General features: G+C 41.3%; 1 protein-coding gene across 2 annotated transcripts in view; it reads right to left on the bottom strand.

Moving 5' to 3' along the window:
- PSME4 (proteasome activator subunit 4) overlaps positions 1–4,430 on the bottom strand; it is an 83,558-nt gene extending 79,128 nt beyond the window's left edge. Inside the window, exon 1 of one of the 2 annotated variants that reach the window (XM_023619107.2) lies at positions 4,170–4,430. In XM_023619107.2, the coding sequence (XP_023474875.2) occupies positions 4,170–4,408 (239 nt within the window). In that variant the 5' untranslated portion in view covers positions 4,409–4,430. The remainder of the gene's footprint in view (positions 1–4,169) is intronic. The other variant, XM_023619106.2, reaches the window with a different exon arrangement.
- Between the last annotated feature and the right edge of the window lie 18,209 nt (positions 4,431–22,639).

Below are 22,639 nucleotides of genomic sequence, written 5' to 3'. Positions count from 1 at the left end.
ATGCTATTATACAACTTTGTCAGAAAAATTCATGTCCCCCAAATCACTTAATTCATTTATTTTGTTTTTTCTATGGAAAATCAACTTTCTCACCACAAAGAAATTATGATTCCATTTTGATTGTGGTCACTTAATAACAAAGACAAACCTTTTCTACTACTTTCTCTAAATGGTTCACACTGATGAACGTAGTAATTTTGTCAACATTTCGAGATTCTTTTACAAATGAAAAGCACTTGTATCTATTGTGAACTTCACAATTTCAATACTCAAACATTAGGTATTCTGTTAAGTATATCATGTTAATAGACAACTGAGATTCAGTGGTCAGCATTTTCTACTTTCTTCCTCAACACAGAGATGCTAAGAATTTGGGTACTCCTGTAGCCACATTACTACTTTCCACGAGAGGTCAGTGTATTCGATAACTCATATCTTGACCAAACTTACATTTCCAGGGGTTATATAATCTAATTAAATACATTATGTGGTTTCAACTGGGATAATCCAACTCCTATCCAGGAAGGACACATAATGTTCTTAATAATAATTAAACAAGGGAGCTACAGTTCAATTAGCAAATGAAATGATGCCTCAGTATAATACACAGTCATTTCATTACAAAACAGCACAGAATAGAACACTTCATTGTAACAAACAAGGCATCTAAATTTGCTTCATAATACACCAAGCCCACATACTTCACTAAAATCAAAATTCTGTTAAAAAAAAAAGAAACACTAAAGAAATGATCAGGGATAGGGTAAGCTTGTAGGAAACTGTAACCTATACACTTGTTCTCCCTCCTTTTCCCCCTCCTCCAGAGCTAGGAATTTAACGGAACACAGAGCTAGAAAGGCTCGTAGGGACTAGACCAGTGCTTTTTCAAACCATATGTTTTGGTGCCCTGAGCAGGTTTCAAGGGGTTCTATTATCAATGAATTGCTAAAGAAAAAAAATTAGCGTGGTTTTAGCTGGTCTGAGGAGTCCAATTTTGTGTTTAAGATTTTGCTTTTATAAAATAGTCCGCTGCTAAATTTTAAGTTTGAAAAACCATTAACAGTCTACATTCCCACTTTCCAAAAGTGGAGTCTAGGGCTAAGAGAAGTTAAGCAAGACCAAGATGATAGCGCTGGTGGCAAAGCCAGGTACAGATAAACCCAGGTCTTCGGATTACACCTCACTGCCTCTTATGAAAGTTCCAGAACGGCAAGGGAGAAAAAGCCAGTTTCAAGATTATCTTTCTTCAACTCCTTTCCTTCTCTACATAGGCCATCCGGTTATGGACCAATACCTTCCACTTAGTGGCCATGAGCTGTCTTTACTGCTGCTTTCCAAAGACCACCAGTCTGTGCCTCTCTAGTTCGTTTCCTTGCTTCTTAAAAACTGGCCCTGGGATGTATTACATCACACAATCTCTCTGCAACAGGCAGTTCTAATAGTTTAAACTGTCTGTACAAGAGAGCTGGTATTATAACCATAGGGCCAATTTTTAAAATACACAAAAATAACCTTTCTTCACAGACATGCTAAACAGACCCGCAAGTCTTGAAGTGGATTGAAACAGAATTACAATAACTACTAAAATTAGGTACAAATCAAAAAAGGGGAGCCTGAGTACCTCTCAAACCAGAACTCTACCCTACACAGACCTGGGACACCCACATTAGGGGTGTACACTTCTGGTCAGGGATCCGTCCCAGTGCCTCTGAACAACGTTTACACTCTGGTCTTCAGGAATGTACTAGATCTACGCAACTATTTCCAGTACTTTACAAACTGCTCAAACAGTCCTTGTAGAAAGACACACACTGGCTTATTCGAGGCTCTACAAGATAAAAAATAAAGTCATAAAATACCAGAGCAGGAATGTTTCTCAGGAATTACTTAGTCCAACCCCGCTGTTTCCCTCACAATACTGAAATACATGGACTACTGAAATACATGATTAAAGCAACTTTCCCACAGTCACAGAGATAATGGTAGAAATTAGATTTTAATTTCATTACCACTTTCCATTCTTCTACAAAGTACCAAATATGATCACTACTGAGGTAATTGAAAGCTACCGTCACATGTTTTGGCATAATTTAGACATAAACTTGTGCAACACACACATGGCTTAAAAAACAAGCACAACTATAAACAGGTCACCTTAACGTGACTTAGGAGAAAAAAATACACCCAAGATCACAACATGTCCCACCAAGTTCAAAATGTCTCACAGCGCAATCCCAAGAATCAGTTTGCAGCATTCAACCGCCGTTCCAAAATAAAATTCTACCTCATAGCATTTCTGGCTGGTTATTTAGATATCAACGGGTTGCAGTTCCTAGGTTAAGCCATATAGCTGCAATCTTGCCCTAAACACCAAGGACTGTCTCCGCTGTATTTTTAGCCCTTTCTAGGTAAAAACTACTTATACCTAATAAGCCAAAAATAATAGAACTCTAGGTGCTACTTTGCCAAACAGTAACAATGTCAGAAAACAATGCTTAACTATGCCTGTGCAGACTCTAGATTCATAAATCTGATCCAGCTCTGCAGTCATTCATTGGTATATTCATATACTGTGCACCTAAGAGCTGTTTCTGTTCCCCCTACATGGTTCTTCTCTAGCAAATCTAATCCAAGTGACAAAAATGGGGAATTATTGAAACTGACAAAGTAACTTTATTTTTCCTGGCCTGAATAACACAAACAGCTAGGAGGCTCACTTGAAAAACCATCTGAAGTTTAATCATTTATAAAACATTCTTCTCACTAAAAGTGCTTCTTCTCCCTGTTGCATTTCTTTTTTCCCCAAGTCTCCTATGGATTTCAACACCACAAACTTCTTTACCCTCAATCAAGAGGAGAGCTGTTAACCTTGACATTTTATGGTCACTCTTTGAAAAGAGCAAAGTAAGTGTTTTAGTTTTGCTTATTAATTGAAAAGCAATTATTATTCCCACCACCACCACAAGTGGAGATGAGAAATTTGTCAGAGGATCCCTAATAAATGGCAGATAAGAATCATCCTGTGAGGAAACACAGAGAAGACTATTGCATTATAAAACCCTGAGTCATCAGCCAGTTCACTCAGCAGATTTCGGTAAACACTGGCTAAGTGACTTATGTCTTGTGTGTTCAATCCTCCGTACCCACATGCATGAACTTACCATGTTACCAGATTTCATGTACAGTTAACCACACAAGACAGAGCAAAACCTTTTTTTAAAAAAATTCTTCTAACACTTGAAGATGCCCATCTAGCAAATAAAGTCTCTAAGATGCCCCCCCAGCTATATTTTTACTCACTTTTCCCCCCTAATTTCAGTGGCACTACACTTTGCAGCTAGTTTATACAAAAAAGCCAAACAAAAAAAAAGTAATAAAAGAAGAATGAACTCCTGAAACTGAGTTATGTAATCTATATTTATCCTAGTGACTCAAAAATTAACACGAGCCCGATACAAATAATGCCCAGGACAAGCCGACAGCTCTCCTATATTCCTTGATATCATACATTTCCAAAGGAATTGCCACAGCAGGAGCAACATACACTTTGCCGAGGTTCTAAGACTCAACATTCTCAACATTAACGTCTAGTATACAGCCCAACAATGCGCTGAAGGCTGAGCTTAAATCAATCTTTTCAATCAAATTCACAAAGACTGAGCAGGCCCCCAAAAAGCAGAACCTAGAAGTTCCCTACGGCCTCTTTCCCATTCAGAAAGTTACGAGACGCGAATTCAGGGATAGGAAGAGGCGGGGACCGTAGGGGAAGAAAGAACCGGAGGAAGCACCAGAAGTCAAGAGCTGCTCCCTCAAAAACGAACCCTCTCTGCCTCCCCTCCCCCACAGGCAAAGGTCCAAGGAGGACCCTTGGAGGACCGCTCATCTCTTTCCCTGGGGGCCTCGCAGGTCGGAAAACCACCTGACTCCTTGGGGAGAAGCAGTAGGGAGGATATTGAGGGCTGGTGAGGTCCCGTAGAGAGTGGCAGGGAGGTCCGAGTGCTTCCCAGGCTCCTGTCGTGACCCTGAGACTACTGCACGAGGACCACTGGCTCGAGCCGGGGCAGAGTTGAGGGTCCAGCGGTCCGGTGGGACGAGGAGCCGACCCCACCCCCGACGTCCTCCTCTGAGCCTCTGCTCCTGGCCCATCCTGCGGGCCCGGACACACTTACGTGGAGAGTTTCCTGGTCCAGAAGAGGCCCCCGGGCCACAGCTCTTGGAGCTGCACGGCCCGGCCCAGGTTGCTTTTGATCTGGGCCAGCTGCAAGTCGGACTCGGCGTCCAGCCGCTCGGCGTAGGGCAGCAGCTTGTTGTAGACGATCTCCTTCTGCGGGACGAAGCCCCGCGGGTCCGCGGGACACCCGCCCGGCTCCGGGGGATCCCCGCCGCCCACCCGCTCGGCCGGCTCCATGAGCCCAGGGACACCCCCCCACCCTCCCACCCTAGCCCTCCCCGGCCCCCACCCCTCTCCGGGCTCCGCCTCCTCCGCGTCGTCGTCGCCCCGCGGCCGCCGGCGGCCTGTCGTCCTCGGCCCGACCGCTGGGCCCCCTCCCCTGGCCGGCGCGCTGCTGGCGCCCGCGCGGTCTGTGGTTCGTTGGCGGCGGCAGCGGCCGCTCCGCCCGCCCCGCACCGGCTCGGGTGGTGACGCTGCAGCCGCCGGGCCCAGCGGTTCCGGACGGGCCTCAAGTCACTTCCGGGGCGGGGCGACGGCGTCGGAGGAGGTGGCACCGGAGGAGGTGGCACCCGAGGAGGTGGCGGCGGCGGCGGCGGCGACGGCGGGAGCCCCGGGGGCCCCCTTCCTCGCGGTGGGCCAGGTTCGCACCCCCGATCCGGGGCCTCAGCCGCCGAGCGCGAGGCTCCCCACCGGAAGCCCGAGGCCGAATTCCACGCTATTGTCCTTCTTTGCCTGGGGTCGCGTGCTCCCTGCGGCTGCCCTCGAGAGCCCGCAGTCTCCGTGGCCTTGGGCAAGGCAGTCGGCCTAGTCCGCCAGGCCAAGTTTGTGGAAAAACCTAGGTATTTTGTGTCCGTCCCGCTTGTTACTTGGAGATTTTTTTTTACTCTGTCCACTGTAAGCCGTCATCTTTCTGGCATTGTCCTGTCCACCCTCATTCCAAAGAGGGGAATTGTTACTCATTCAACAAGTGTTTATTGAACTACTATTTTATGTGTCAGGTGCTGCTTTTAGGCCCTTGAGATGGAAAGTAAGAACACCTAGATTCTGCCCTTCAGGGATTTACAGGCAAGCCGAGCTATAGACTAGAGAATAGGCAATTACAAGACAATACTCTTAATTGCTAGATAAATACAGGCTGCCTTGGGAACACCTAAAGTATTGAAAACTGGAGGGGTGTCAGGTAGTTTCCTAGAAGTGATACATAAAGTTGAGCTTAAGGTTGAGTGCAGATTTGATTAGGAAAAGAAGGGAGGAGAACGTATATTTTAGCTGAGGGAACAGCTCAGAGGCTGCAAGCAAGCACTCTAAGCAATTCGGAGAAGTTCAGGATGGCTGAAGATTGCTTGCAAGAGAGGGCAGTGGAAAATCAAGACTAAGAAGGAAATGCTAGGGAGTTATTAGACCTTTATCCTAAAGGCAACAAGAAACTGAAAGATTTTGAGCATAGGAGTGATATGATGCAATTTACATTTTTGAAAAATCACACTGGCTTTGTATGGAGAATGGGTTAGAACAGACAAGATTGGAAACCGGGGGACCCCTTAATAAGAAATATGACATAATGATGACCTGGATGTCAGTTGAAATGATTTGAGAGCTGTTTCAGCAAGTATATTGGCCTGGGCTTAGTGGTTGATTACATATGAAGTGAAAGAGAGGGAAGAGACAGGATGATGTCAGATTTCTGGCTTGGGAAGCTGGGTAGATAGTGAAACCCTTCACTGAGAGAACACAGCAGAAATAGCTTTGGAGGTGTCTGAGGGATGGGTAAGTATTTTAATGTGTAGATCAGGAGGGTGAGCTAAACTCGGATATGGGTTAGCATATTGGTGGATTGGAGGGAATGAGATATATAGAGTATTGCTAAAAGATAAAGTGAGGCATATTGAAAATTTTGAGAGTGTATTTGAGCGAAAATCCATTGGAATTGGGCAGCACCAAACCAGGTGTGGTTAGCACTGCCAAGAGGAGCCAGGGGTAAGGCATATACTAGAGAAGATATGGCAGCAAAGATAAGAAATTACAGTCATGTGTTGCTTAATGATGGGGATACGTTCTGAGAAAGGCATCGTTAGATGATTTCATCATTGTGGGAACATCATTGAATGTACATACACAAACCTAGTAGTATAGTCTACTACACACCTAGGCTCTATGGTACTAATTGTGGAAGATGACACCAGTGGAGCCATGTTAAAATAGAGCCAGAGCAGCCATTTCAGAGGAATTGCCTTGCACATCTTGTTTTCTTTATCTTGCAAACTGGACCAAACTGCCAACAATCCAAGATGTGAGTAAAGACAAGAATATCCTGTTTGTAAGGACTGATAAAACTGAACTTTGCTGATGACTGAATGGCTAACCAATCAATGAAGTACATACAAGTTTTAGCCTTTTGCCTGATGGCTGAATCTTAAGCCAATCAATGATGTACAAACCTACCCTTACCTCATCCAGCACCAATGAATTCTTAAATACTGCTCGCTTCATCCTCCCTTTTTCCCATAAATACCCTAAGCCCCTCTCCTGTAATCAGAACACGTTTTGGGTTTCTTCCTGAATCTATGTCTCCCAAGTTGCAATTCTAATTGCTCAAATAAATGCTGTTTAAAATGTAGTGATCTTCCCTCTGTCAACATAATCTTATGGGACCAGTGTTATATATGTGGTCCCTGCTTGAGTCTAAGTTCATTTCACTGCACATGATTGTATTTCGTTGGCTATAGTTTAAAGCCTACTTAGTTTTTGTGATTGGTCATTCCTAGTGTTTAGATTTGGTAATCTTGAGCCATTTAAAGGTTTAGATTTTGGTTTGTTTACGTTGGTTTGTTACTAAGGCATTAGAACCATCTCAGCCTAATGGCCTCCTTGTTTAATTAACTTCACAGTATGAAAAGAATAGGGCCCTTGACCACACTCTGAGAAACCCTATATTTAAGGATGGACAGAGAAAGAGGAGAGAGACCACAAAGAATACTCAAAAGAAGAGAGGTAGGAGGAGTTCTAGGCAAATGGGCATTCCTGAAAACAGTGTTTGAGATGGAGGAAGTGATCAACTACCAAAGGTGGTGAAACCCTAGAAGGGTTTATTGGAGTTATTGATAAAGAAGATAAGAACCGTTTCAGTGGAGTGTAGTAATGGAAACCAGATTACAATGACAAAGGACAAATGGGGAGTAAATAAATAGAGGCAGCTAATATGGACAACCTTTTTCAAAAGTCTGAGTGGGAAGAACAAGAGAGAGATAAGGAGGTAGCTAGAATAAAAAGAGGAATCTTTGAAGGTGGGATATATTTAAATATGTTTAAATATTGATGAGAAGGAGCCAATGAAGAGAGAAGTTGAAGATGCTGTGGGTGAGGATGACAGTGAGTGGGAGAGAATGTGGAGTCATTGGCCCTTGGCAGTAAACCAGACTGTGCTTCCACTGTCAGAGGAGGAAAGCAGGGGAAGATAGGTGCAAATGAAGAAAGCTTTGCAGATTTAGTGGCTGGAAGTTGGAGAAGTTCTTTATGGTGATTTCTTTTTTACTCTGTGAAGCAAGAGAATGAGAATGATGGAAGAAGAGGTGGGTAGGAGATTTAAGGAGATTGGAGAAGTTTTAGAGTACGCTCAAAATTCAGAAAACTGTTGAGAGAAACAGGAGAAATTGCTTGGCAGTTAAGGCTGGAAGCACGAATTTACTATCATCTGTCTGCACGATTTAGTGATTTTCTTCAATAATTAGCAGCTGAGGATTGTATGAGACGCAGGCTGGTATGATAGAATGACAAAGGAGCAAGAGAATGTTATGTATGTTGATGGTGGTGATAGTGGTGGTCTTGGCTACCATTTGGTGAACACTTCTCTCTGCCAGTGCTTTACCTACATTATCTCATTGAATTCTCTTCTCTCAATAGAGATTATTGTGTTGAAAATATTTGACAGAGAGTGGTTAACAACTAAGTTGGTTGAAGTCTAAGTGAAGAGAGAAGAGGGCTGATAGGCAGAGTAGAAGGGTCAAGGGACTCAGATCCTGGTAAGGTACGAGGACAGTATGAAAGGATTAGCCTGAGCAAGGCACCTGGAAGAACAGGAGTGTTTGGATAAGATTTCAAAGAAGCAGTTCCAGGTGATGTCAGGTTCCCTGGGAGTTTATGTCTGAAGTGGAAAAGTCGAAAGAATTATTGAACCAGAAGAGATGAAGTCTGTTTCCGTTATTCATGTGAAATTTAATAGAAAACACTATTGAAACCCCTTCAGGTGAGACAGTTGGGAGACCTTAAGTGTCTCTGAGGGACATAGTCTACTCATCATTGAAGACAGTAACCCAAAGACTGGGGTCAGTTTTCTCCTGAGACCAACTGGCAAGCATTTTTTATCTCTTAGAGCTCCGGACACTCTGCCCAACGATAACAGCCTGCTTTCCTCAGTCCTGTCCTGAGGGAGACACTGGCTTATCAGACTCCTCTAGAAAGCATACTGTAATTGCCCTTCTTGGAAGAAAGTGCAGTAGCTCTTGGAAAAATATTCTGAAGAAAGAGGTTTCTCCTCAAACTGGAGGAATTGGCAGGGATAATTATCGATCAAATATTTATGTCTTTGATATACTTATTGGTTCACTACTGGATAATCCACTTATTATTAACAGTGAACAAAAGTGGCAGTTAGTTTCACACCTTCCCCTGCCTTAGTTTGTTTCTGTATATGATATGTTTGGGGCTGGAGCTATATTGTAACTGGAAGAATCTCTGTTGCCAGAGCGTAATCTTTAAAAGTTTTTAAATTATATTAGAATGACTCATTCTAATATAATCAAATATCCAGACACCCTCTGTTACAGTTATTAAACCCACAAGAATATTGGATCTGAGAAATGAGGATTTTTTTCTAGTTCTTATATGATTTGTTTTTTCCTCCCCAAAGCCCCAGTACGTAGTTGTGTATCCTAGTTATAAGTCATTCTAGTCCTTCTATGTGGGATGCCACTGCAGCATGGCTTGATGAGCAGTGCCATGTCCATGCCCAGGATCCAAACTGGTGAAACCCTGGGCTGCTGAAGGAGAGTGTGTGAACTTAACCACTGGGCCATGAGGCCAACCCTGTTTTTGGGGGGATTGGGGGGAGAGTAGTCCTGAGCTAACATCTGCTGCCAATCCTCCTCTTTTTGCTGAGGAAGAGTGGCCTTGAGCTAACATCTGTACCCATCTTCCTCTACTTTATATGTGGAATGCCTGCCACAGCATGGCTTGATAAGTGGTGCATAGGTCCGTGCCTGGGATCCAAACTGGTGAATGCCAGGCCACCAAAGTGGAGCACACAAATTTAACTGCTATGCCACCAGGCCGGACCCCCATATGATTTTTAAGTTTTGAATTTTTTCATCCAGAAACACTTCTCTTCTCATCCAGCCGTAAGATCCATTCTCTTCATTTGAACCAGAGCATATTTGGACAGCGGAGCACGCGAACTTAACCACTCGGCCACGGGGCCAACCCCTGGACTTCACTTTTTAATAAGAAGGAAATCACAGCTAAAGGAATGAATTTTGCTTTGATTATTTTACCATTTTTCTCTCTGGGCTTCTTTCTGTTTATCTTGCAGGAGATTTGTGGTTTTTTTTTTTTAGGAAGATTAGCCCTCAGCTAACTACTGCCAGTCCTCCTCTTTTTGCTGAGGAAGCCTGGCCCTGAGCTAACATCCGTGCCCATCTTCCTCTACTTTATATGTGGGACGCCTACCACAGCATGGCTTGCCAAGCGGTGCCATGTCCGCACGTGGGATCTGAACCCACTGACCCTGGGCCGCCGAAGTAGAACGTGTGCACTTAACCACTGCCACCAGGATGGCCCTCTATTTAGTTTTTTTCCAAATCTGCCTATTCTGTTTTTCATTGAGTTTTGTCCTTTATGGTTCCAATGACTTCTTTAATCATTTTAGAAATATGTATTTAATTATTTTAGACAGTCAAATTTAGACATACTTTCTATTATCTCAAATTCTTAGCAGTGCTATATGTTTGTTGACTTTTGTTCATGATGGATCATTTACTTGTGTTTTATAATTTTTCTATATTTTGGGATCATCTTCAGATAGCTTTATTTCTCTGTGGGAATCCCACGTGACCCAGAGCAGTATTTTGTTTGCTTGCACCAGATGCATGAAGTATCACAGGCCCAGTACTGATCAATATTTATGTTCATTTTGCATCTAGTGTAAATTTGGATTTCTATCCTATGCAAGTTACAGGCCTGGGAATTCAACGCTTGGAGAGTTCTGTTTTTATGCAGTATTTTACTTCCAATTGCCTTAGGTCCATGGCGTCAATTTCTATCCCTGAGCAGATGTTAAAAGCCAACTGCTGGGGCTGGGCCATGGCCGAGTGGTTGGGTTTGTGCACTCTGCTTCAGCGGCCAAGGGTTTCACCAGTTCAGATCCTGGTCGAGGACCTGACACCACTCGTCAAGCCATGCTGAGGCAGCGTCCCGCATAGCAGAACTGGAAGGACCTACAACTAGAATATACAACTATGTACTCAGGGGTTTGGGGGGGAAAGAAAAAAAAAAAGATTGGCAGCAGATGTTAACTCAGGGACAATCATTAAAAAAAAGGAAAAGAAAGCCACCTCACTTGCTGTTTTCAGATCCAATAACTCTGCCCCAAAGCTGGTGGAGAGTTAACGCTTATCACTGTGGCTTTCCTTTCCTCTTTGTTTCTGACATCTGGAGATTTTCCTTTTCTCTATGTGAGCTCATGTATGGTTATCATTTATTGTTCTGTTTAATGAAGCATTCCTATAGAAGAGAGTTTCTGCATTAGCTCAGCCTGCCATGCCAGTGGAACTGGAAGACCCATAAGGAATGAACTTCTAACTCTAAAATATTAGATATCATTGGCAACAAAAGGGAGTAATTGTGGATGATTAGGAGCTTTTTTTAGAATCTACATATCACATAGGTGGTCACTGATGATGCCTATCCACCAAGTTATATTTATTTAACGACTAAAAAATAATTTATTATTTTTAAAATACCTATTTGATATTTTAATGCAAAAAGAGTTTTTCCTCACCACTGAAGCTATTTGTGTTTCTTCTTTTTTGATAAGCTTTGAATAATGTAAGAGGTCACAGCTTCCCTCATAATCAAATATAGTAAAGACATGTATTGTATTTTTTAATGGTAGTTGAAGAAATTAACAATAGAGTCAGTGGAGAGATAATAACTGATGCACAAAGAGGATGTACACTCTTTCCACCTACCGCCAGTTTTTATATGTATAAATAGAACAGGCCTTGCTCATAGGCAGAGAATGGAATTGTCTGCATGAATAGTTTGAGTAGCCAGCAAGACACTCATACTTTATCTGTTGCTTGAAATGCAACCCTTTGCAATCTGTTTCTTTTTACTAAGCAGAATCTCTTTTAAAATTTATAGACTCATACAAGGGGTAATATATCAAATTCCTAATTCTCCAGACTGGATTATATGTCCATTAATTCAATAAGCATGTATTGAGTGCCTCCTGAGTGCCAAGTTTGAGATGATAAAATGAATCACACAGTGCTTGTCCTCAAGGAGTTCACTGTCTAATGGATTGACACAAATAAACAAATAAGTTAAAATTGAAACCAGATGTCGGTTAGGATCTTCCTACCTCTTAAGATTGCTAGATAAAACTAATGCAAACTCTCTTCCATAGACTGTGAAGAATTCAATGCCTCATCCAATAGTTCTTTCTGTTTTATTTTTATCTTTCTATTTTATTTCCTCAGTTTTAGAGGACGGGGGCTTATGTTTTAATGGTCACTCCCTACTTTTTTTTTTTTGAGGAAGATTAGCCCTGAGCTAACATCTGCCACCAATCCTCCTCTTTTTGTTGAGGAAGACTGGCCCTGAGCTAACATCTGTGCCCATCTTCCTCTATTTTATATGTGGCATGCCTACCACAGCGTGGCTTGCCAAGCAGTGCCATGTCCACACCCAGGATCCGAACCAGCAAACCCCGGGCTGCCAAAGCGAAACATGCGCGCTTAACCACTGTGCCACTGGGCCAGCCCCTGTAATTATAATTTTGTTAAATGGTTTAATAGGAGAAAGGGTGCTCTGATTGTGTAGAATAGGGGGACCTGGCCTAGACTGGGAGGCCTAGAAAGATTTCTCTGAGGAGGTAGCATTTGGTGAATAAGGAATAAGGAATTGGGAAGAATGGTAGTTAGAAATAATCCAGCTAGGAAAACAGTATGAGTGGAGGCTTAAGGTAGGGGAAGAACTTGGCTTGTCCAAGAAGCTCAGAAAGGACCAGCGTGCTCAGAGAGAGAGGGTAAGAGTAGCAGATAAGGCTGATAAGGTAAGCAGAGTTAGATCATGTAGGACCTTGTAAACTGAGTTGAGAATTTTGGATTTTATCCAAAAACTATTTCAGATATATGAGTATAGTGCTGTGGGCAGTAACCAAATACTTGGGGGAAGCTGAAGGGGTAACATTAGGGTCTTGAAGTCTTAAAGTCAAGTGGGTAGGTATATCCCAGGTAGAGGCATCAGTATGTAGAAAGGCCTGGAGTTTTCAGTGAGCCTACTTTGGCCAGGGAGCAGAGTATGGTATGGTAAATCATAGAAAGTGTGGATAATGGCAAGAGAAGAGATGAGAAGGTAAGCTGAAACCAGATTACAAATAGTCATGTATGCCTTCCAATGGTTTTTTGTTTGTTTGTTTGTTTGTTGTTTTATATATATATATATATATTTTTGGAGGAAGCTTAGCCCTGAGCTCTCTACTGCCAATCCTCCTCTTTTTGCTGAGGAAGACTGGCCCTGAGCTAACATCCATGCCCATCTTCCTCTACTTTATATATGGGATGCCTACCACAGTATGGCTTGCCAAGCGGTGCCATGTCCACCCCAGGATCCGAACCCGCTAACCCCGGGCCGCTGAAGCGGAAGGTGTGCACTTAACCGCTGCGCCACTGGGCCGGCCCTACCAATGGTTTTTGAGGTTTATCCTATGATCTTTGAGTCAGGGGCATGACATGAGGAGGCCTTGTAGATTAGAAAGATAACTCTGGACATCATCATCATCATTATCATAATAAAAATAACCAGTACATTGAAGGGGCAACTGTTGGTGAACAATGAGATGCTTTATGAAGGCCAAAAAATGCCTTGGTAGTTGGCAGTTAGGAACTAGAACTAATTTAAACTTAACCTCAAAACTGAGTGAGGAAATTATAGACCAATCTGATTTGAACATAGATGGAAAAACTCCTAACAAAAATACTAACAAATTGAGGGTCCAGCCCAGTGGCACAGCAGTTAAGTGTACATGTTCCCTTCAGCAGCCTCGGGTTCACTGATGGAGATGCCGGGTGTGGACCTGTGCACTGCTTATCAAGCCATACTGTGGCAGGCATCCCATGTATAAAATAAGGAAGATGGGCACATATGTCAGCTCAGGGCCAATCTTCCTCAGCAAAAAAGAGAAGGATTGGCAGCAGATGTTAGCTCAGGGATAATTGTCCTCAACAAAACAAAAAACAAAACTAACAAATTGAATCCAGAAGTGTATATTAAAAAAATAATCCTTTGAGGGGCCAGCCTGGTGGCTCAGCGGTTAAGTGCACATGTTCCGTTTTGGCGGCCCAGGATTTGCTGGTTCAGATCCTGGGTGCAGACATGGCACCGTTTGGCAAGCCATGCTGTGGTAGGCATCCCACGTGTAAAGTAGAGGAAGATGGGCATGGATGTTAGCTCAGGGCCAGTCTTCCTCAGCGAAAAGAGGAGGATTGGCAGTAGATGGCTCAGGGCTAATCTTCCTCCAAAAAAAAATAAAATAAATAATAACACTTTGAGAGCTTGTAGGGTTTATCTCAGAGACACAGAGCTAGTTCAGTGTTACAAAATCTACCAATAAAATTCGACACATTAATGCAGAAAAACCAACATCTTGACAAATGTTGCAGAATGCATGCAGAAAAATCATTAAGTGCAATTCACTTGTTCATGATAAAAATGCTTATCAAATTAGAAAATAAAAGGGAACTTCGTTAAACGATAAAATTTCTGTCAATATTCTTAAAGTGAAACTTTAGAAGACCCATTAAAATCAGGAACAAGATAATGACAATAGTTGTATCAATAAATTGCGTCAGGTTATCCTGCACTAATAAACAATCCCAAAATCTCAGTGGCTTAAGATTTACTATATTTCCATCGCAGTCCAAGAAGGAGCCTTTCTCCATGTTGTCCTCACTCCAAGATCCAGGCTGATAGAGCAGCCACTATCTGGAAAATAGAACAGAAATGTGTACATATATTCACCAAAGGACATTCATTTAAGAATTCTCAGCAGCAGTATCCAAGAGTCCAAAACAGGGAATTATCCAAATCCCTATCAACAGTAGAATGGATAAATTGTGATTTATTCCCACAATAAAATACTACATAGCAATAAGGATGAAAAATCTGCAAATACGTGCAACAATATGGGTGAATCTCAAAAACACAATGTTGGAGCAAAAGAAGACACAAAAGATCATGTTCTGTATGATTCTGTTTATGTAAGTTAAGACAGGCCAAACTAATCTGTGGTGTTAGAAGTCAGAATAATGGTTACCCTTGAGCATCAAGTACGGAAAGGGGCTATGAGAGGGGCTTCCAGGGTGCTGGTTATGTTCTGTTGCTTCATCTGGGAGCTGTTGACATGAGTGTGTTTACTATGTTAAAATTCATTGAGCTGTACAGTTATGATACGTGCCCTTTTATATATGTGTATGAGGCTTATATATATATATATATATATATATATATATATACAAAATTAAAACAAAAAGCAGCAGTTCCAGGCTTCCTTACAAAGTGTAGGCTCCTAATTCCCATTTAGCTTAGAGAACAAGGTAAGTCCTTCCTTTCTCTGTCTAAGCCCTCTTCATTTTGGACCTGTGGATAGTCCGTGGTGGACACAGCGTTTGCTGTGGGAAAACGCTCATCCCCACCCATAGAGAGTGAACTGCCTTTCTGGACTTAGAACCTGAGTAATTCAGTTTTCCAGATGTTGCTTTGTTTTTTAAATTGATCTTTTTATTTTGAGATAATTGTAGATTCACATGTAGAAATAGAAATGTAGTTGTACAACTAATGCAGAGACGTCCCTTGTACCCTTTACCCAGTTTCCCAAAATTGGTATCATCTTGCAAAACTGGTATCATCTGTAGTCCAATATCACAGTCAGGATATTTACGATGACACAGTCAAGATAAGAACATTTTCATCACCACAAGGATCCCTCCTGTTGCCCTTTATAGCCACATTCACTTCTCTGAACCCTCCCATGTCTCTAACCACTGGAAATTACTAATCTGTTCTCTATTTCTACAATTTTATTATTTCGAGACTATTATATAAATGGAATCATACAGGATGTAGCCTCTTGGGATTAGCTCTTTTCTCTCAGCATAATTTCCTGGAGATTCATCTAAGTTCTTGCATGTACCAATAGTTCGCTCCATTTTATTGCTGAATAGCATTCCATGGTATGGTTGTACCATAGTTTGTTTAACCATTCACCCACTGAAGGACATCTGGGTTGCTTTTGGCTACTCCAAATAAAGCCACTATGAACATTTGTCTACAGGTTTTTGTGTGAACGTAAGTTTTCATTTCTCTGGGATAAATGCCCAAGAGAGCAATTGCTGGGTCGTGCTGAGTTGCATGTTTAGTTTTTTTTTTTTTCAAAGATTGGCCCTAAGCTAACATCTATGGCCAATCTTTTTTTTTTTCCTTCTTCTTCTTCTCCCCAAAGCCCCTCAATACATAGTTGTATATTCTAGTTGTAGGTCCTTCTAGTTGTGCTATTTGGGACGCTGCCTCAGCATGGCTTGATGAATGGTGTTAGGTGTGTGCCCAGGATCGGAACCAGCAAAACCCTGGGCCACCAAAGCGGAGCGCATGACCTTAACCACTCAGCTACAGGGCCGGCCCTGCATGTTTAGTTTTGTAAATAAAAAACCACCAAACTGTTATCCAGAGTGGCTGTGCCACTTTACATTCTCACCAGCAATGTATGAGTACTCCAGTTGCTCTGCATCCTTGCCAACATTTGTTATTGTCACTACTGTTTATTTTAACCATTCTGATAAATGTGTAGTGATATTTCATTATGGATTTAATTTGCATTTTCCTAGTGGCTAGTGATGTTGACCATGTTTCATGTGCTTATTTACAACCTGCATGTCCTCTTTGATGAAATGTCTGCTCATGTTTTTGCTTGCTTTCTAATTAGATTGCTTGGGTTTTTACTGTTGAGTTTTGAGAGTTCTTAGTATATTCCAGATACTATTCCTTTGTCAGATATGTGGCTTGAAAATATTTTCTCCTTTGTAGCTTGTCTTTTCATCCTCTTAATAGAGTCTTCTGCAGAGTAAAAGTTTTTAATTTTCATGAGGTCCAGTTTATCAATTTTTCCTTTTTTTAAAAAAACCTTTTCTTTCTTTATTTTTTCTTCTTCTTCTCCCCAAAGCCCCACCAGTACATAGTTGTGCATTCTAGTTGTGGTGGTCCTACTGGTTGTGCTATGTGGGACGCCACCTCACCGTGGCCTGATGAGCAGTGCCATGTCCTTGCCCAGGATTTGAACTGGCGAAACCCTGGGCTGCTGAAGCCGAGCTTGTGAACTTAACCACTCAGCCGTGGCACTGACCCCTTCAGTTTTTCCTTTTGTGGGTCAAACTTTTGGTGTCAAATCTAAGAATTCTGTCTAGTCCTAGATTCAAAGATTTTTTTTAAATTGTTATAGTTTTATGTTTTGCATTTAAGTCAGTGAAAATTGAGTTAATTTTTATATGAGGTGTGACATTTAGGTCAAGGGTCTTATTTTTGCCTATGAATGTCCAATTAATTCAGACATAAATAATACCACTCGAAGACCACCAACAGTTCAGCCAAAGTAGCACTGTTCCAAACCCAGTCATTTCATTTCACAGTCTTTACTCAAATATGCAGAAAGGCACATGCTGGCACCATCCACTCTTAGGATCCAATGTGAGCCAAAACTTAAATGAAAAGACAAATCTCTCAAGAACAAAGAATAAGTTTTATGTACAGTTCTTAAGTCCATACTTAGTAATACAAAGAATAAATTTGACTAATTCTGCTGGAACACGGTCCTGCTAAAAATACACCTAATTTACTTTATTCAGAACACTTACAATAGTCGGCATCTGTAATTGTTTTTGACTACTCAGCGTCTGAACCTACCCTCTAGATTTGGGAAATGCCCCATTATCCAGGTCTTGGTGAGAAGTGAGCTCCTACCTGTAACTTTAGAAGCCTAAGGGGTGAGATTCACCCTCTATTCACTCCCCTGACAGCCTTGTGACCAGATTTGGACAGGATGTACTTTAAATCTTGAGCAAGTGATGCCAAGGTGAAGAGATGATGGATGACATTGGATCTGTGGTAACTATGGCGTAGGCAATCTGGCATCTGTGGCTGTGTTATCAGGAGCAGTGGCTACCTACAGTGACCACTGTGTCAAATAGAAGAGATGACATACATGGGTGGTGGCAGCAGTAGATTATTTCTGCTATCTTGAATCCCTTAATTCCAGCCTATTATCTGAGAATGTTTCTTATCATTTTTCATCAGTTCTGTGAGTTACCTGAGAGTTTCCAATAAATTCGTCTTCAATTTACGTTAACCAAAGTTGGTTACTGACAATGAAGATAACTGACATATCAAGAACATTCGCTGATACTTTTAGCAGATCAGCAGATCAGTCAGCAACCAGATCAGTGGTTGGGAGAGCTCCCGCCCCTAGAGTTTGTGATTCAGCAGGTCTGGTGTGGAGTCTGAGAATAGAATTTGCATTTCTAACAAATTCCCAGATGATGCTGATGCTGCTGGTCAGGTGACCACCCTTGAACTTCATCAGGGTTGGTGTGATTTTAGAGTTTTCTCTCAAACAACTGCTGATTAGAGTTCCCTGTTCGAATATACCACAATTTGCTTATCCATTCATTTGTTGAGTTTCGATTGTTTCCATTTTCTGGCTGTTACATAAAGCTGCTATGAATATTAATGTATGAGTCTTTGTATGCAGATACATTTCCTTTTCTCTTGAGTAAATACCTTGGAGAAGAATGGCTGGAACACATCGTAGGTGTAAGTATAACTTTTTAAGAATCTGCAAGCCATTTTCCAATGTGGTTATGCCATTTTACATTTTTACCAACAGTGTATGAGAGTTCTAGTTGCTCCACATCCTTGCCTGCTTGGTATGATTGGTCTTTTTAACTTTAGCCTTTCTATTAGGAGTGTAGTAGTAGCTCATTGTGGTTCCAATTTGCATTTTCCTAATGACTAATAATGATGAGCATCTTTTTGCATGCTAATTTAGTATCTTTTGTGGTGAAGTGTCTATTAAAATCTTTTGTCCTCTTTTTGGGGCCTTATTTGTTATCTTATTATTGAATTTTGAGAGTTCTTTATATATTCTGAGGATACGTCCTGTATTGTGCATGTGATTTGCAAATATTTTCTCCCAGCCTGCGGCTTTTTTTTTTTCTCTTAATATGCATAGAGTGATTTTTGTAAAAATTATCAAGAGCCTCATCAGTTTTCCTAGTGATCTCCCTTAATTGCTTGATATTCAAACTTTTTCTTTTTTTTTTTTTGAGGAAGATTACCTCTGAGCTAACATCTGTTCCCAATCCTCCTCCTTTTGCTGAGGAAGCTTGGCCCTGAGCTAACATCCGTGCCCATCTTCCTCTACTTTATATGTGGGATGCCTACCAAAGCATGGCTTGATAAGTGGTGCTAGGTCTGTGCCCAAGATCTGAATTGGTGAACCCCAGGCCACGAAAGCAGAGTGCATGAACACAACTGCTATGCCACTGGGCTGGCCCCTCAAATTATTTCTTTTTGAAGCACACTCCTTTTCTATTTTCTCTGCTTCTATTGTTAACTGGTATAACTATGGAAGCTCACTTGCCAACAGCATCGTGTGTGATTTGAAGAGCTCTCTAATATCACTTTCATCAACTTCATGAAATCTTGTACCTGTTGCAAAATCTACAGTTCAATTATTTTTGATTTATTTGGTTTGCATTTGATTAATATTTTTGGGTGTTTACCACAATCTCAAACTTCAAACCAATGAAGATGTCAACTGAGGGGCAACTGAATGAGATAGGGTGGGGAAAATAAGTACCAGTGTTTTGTATGGAAAAATATTTGATAGGGATTCATTTTATAAATGATCATTATAGTTCATTAGAGAACATTTTTGCGTTATTATGGCTTTTGCTTCCACATGCCAGCACGTATTTTTGTAATAAATACTCAAAAACAAGGCTCTGCAAGAAAAGATGCCTTCCTCTCTTAATATTTCATCTCATATCTTGATTCCCCATTCACTCATTCTATTCTAGGTACTCTGACCTTCTATCAGTTTCTTCATCAAGCCAAGCTTTTTCACAATGCACCTACTCTTTCTTCTAACCTAATAAGTGAACCAAGATTTAAGATTTACCCTAAGAGCGATGGAAACTGAAAGATAAGTTTTTAATCAGAAGAATTACATCATTTGTTTTAAACTTTCAAAGGATCTCCCTGACTCTGAATGGAGAGTAGATTATACAGGGGTGAAAATGGAGTAGGGAGACTAATTAGGAGGCTATTTCAGCAATCCAGTGAGAGAGGATGATAGCGATGATGATGGCTTGTATCAGGAGGAGATGATAGAATATAGTGTGACAGATAGGGAAGAGTCACAGATGACTCCCACATTTCTGCCTTTGGTAATAGTGTGTATGGTAGAATCATTCATTGAGATGAGGAAAACAGAGGCTAGGACGAGATTTGAGAAAAAGCAATCATGAGTTCCATACTGGCCATATTAAATTTGCCTAGAACATCATAAGTAAAGATTCAAGTAGTTTTTTGGATTTCTGGTTTCTATAGTTAGTGGTAGGAACTAGACTGGAGATATAAATTTAGAAGTTATCAGCATATAGATGATATTATATTTAATGTTAAGGGACCAAAAAAGATCACCCAGAAAGCAGTATAGAGAAGAGAAGAGAGCAAAACCTTGAGGCTCCAAGTGGGACAGTGGAGGAGAAATCAACAAAGGAATCTGAGAAAAGGAAAACCAGGACAGAGTAGTGTTAGGAGTCCTCAAGACCAGCTCCATGTTCAGATATTCACTAAGAGGCTCACTGGAATCGGCATAGCTGTACTCACAGCTAAGATTTATCACAGTGGTATAGTAAATAAACAGCCCTGGATTGTAAGGGGAAAAAAACACAGGTCCAGTCTGGAGAAATCCATGGGCAGGCTTCCTTATGCCTTCTCTCTCCCATGAGGGGTCATGCAGAGCACACTCTCCCCCAGCAATGAAAATACAGCAACATATGTGTGATGTTTCTGCCTAGGGAAGCCCACTAGAGACTCAGTGCCCAAGATTTTTATTGGGGTCTGGTAATATAGGCACTCTGCCTACAAATTTCCAGAGTCCCAGAAGGAAAGCAGGTGTTCAGCATAAACCACATTGTTTACACAGTGTAGGCACAGTGAGCCATCATTATCAGTTAGGGAACAAAGGGAACACTTCCGAAAATCGAGTTTCCAAATGTTAGCCAAGGGCTAACCTTGCAAGCCCCTTCAAAGGATAGCAATCTCAAACCTGCTATGTTAACTCTTTTCTGCAGAGAGTGACATCACAGAAGCTACAGGAGGAGAATGTTTCCAGGGAGAGAGATGCTGCTGAAGAATCAAGTAAGATAAGGACCAAAGTGACCAAGTGATTTGTCAATACAGAGGTCATTGTTGACCTTGACAGGCACAATTTCAGAGACATGGTGGGACAGGGAAGCTGGATTAGGGAGGATTCAAGAGTGACTGGTTGGTGAGGAAGTGGAGATAGCATGTAGAGAAAGAATATTTCAAATTTTCTATGAGAGGAAACAAAAGAAAGAAAGGTAGCTTGAAGAGTATAAAAGTCAGGAAAAAGTTTTTAACAGGTGAGAGACACTAGCACATGTTTGTTTGGGATCAGAATGTTTCATCAGAAAGGGAGAGATGATGATGTACACATGTTTGTTTGGGATCAGAATGTTTCATCAGAAAGGGAGAGTTGATGATGTAGAGAGAGAGGGATTGGATCCAGAACAGGAGTGAAATGATGGGAGGAGAGACACTTCTTCCATTGAAATGTGAGGGAAGAAGGAGAAAATATAGGTAGAATCGTAGATTTGGGATGCAGAAGATGAGCAACTTCTGACGGCTTCTGTTTTCTCAGAGAAGTATGAAGCAATGTCCTCAGTTGAGAGTAGAGAGTTGTGGAAATGATGTAGAAGGTATGAGGAAAAAGTAGAAAATTGGGAATTTGTAGAGTAAGGAGGAAAATAATCTGGGAAAGAGAATATCTAAGATGGGAAGCTGGAAGTAGAGAGGTCATGCTGGTGGTTAAGGTGGACTGTGGAATTATTTTCTAAATGTTTTATTAATGAGAGGCAATAATTTTAATTTATACCATTGAAATGTTTCAACCTTTACCAAGATCTACTTCAAAAGGAAACTATTGTGTTGGGTAGCAATTAGAAATAAGAATGAAATGATTAGGGCTTCAACCAAATAGTTTTGTATTAGCTCAAAACTACTTCTAGTGTAACAATTTCATTCCCAAATTACTCTATGACTGAACAACTGAAACTCAATGACCAAGTAATCTCCCCCAGCCTAACACACTCAGCAAAATATACTTCTAACGTTACGCTAAAACGTCCCCCATCAAACCAAACAGGAAGAGTGGTTATGTTTAGCTGATAGTGTTAGATGGTCTGTCATGTAGAGTTTCCGTTACATTCTGCATATGAAGTTGGTGTGACAGTTCTTTACATGCATATGTATTTTTTCAACACTGCCATGACAGGCGCATCTTTCCTTTTTCACAGAAATGTCTCATGAGCACAAGACAGAAAGTATATTCAAAAGAAACTTCAAGAATCTTAGCTTCTGAAGGACATATTTTTAGTGCATATACTGACTCTCACATTTACCGAACCCCAGCTGCAGCATTTGTCTCAGAGAACTGCTCTGCTCCTCCCATTTATCCCATTATTACTTTCAGTTGTGAGATGAAAATGTTCTCTTTGAAATAAATTGGCTCCTCTAAATAAAGAAATGTCCAAATAGCTACTTCAGTCTCTTATTTAATCTCAAGTTAAATCAAAGAAAAGATTTCAGCATATAGAAACTCATTCAAACCTGAAGTGACCTTGGTGTTTTTCTCAATACATCAATCATTGTTATCACATTTCTTAGTTTTCTTTTTTTTCAATTTCTTTTTTTTTTAAAGATTTTATTTTTTTCCTTTTTCTCCCCAAAGCCCCCCAGTACGTAGTTGTACATCCTCCATTGTGGGTCCTTCTAGTTGTGGCATGTGGGACGCTGCCTCAGCGTGGTTTGATGAGCAGTGGCATGTCCGTGCCC

This window comes from Equus caballus, chromosome 15 (genome assembly GCF_041296265.1).
Source record: "Equus caballus isolate H_3958 breed thoroughbred chromosome 15, TB-T2T, whole genome shotgun sequence".
Taxonomy (NCBI): domain Eukaryota; kingdom Metazoa; phylum Chordata; class Mammalia; order Perissodactyla; family Equidae; genus Equus; species Equus caballus.
This window is presented reverse-complemented; position numbering and strand designations above follow the sequence as displayed.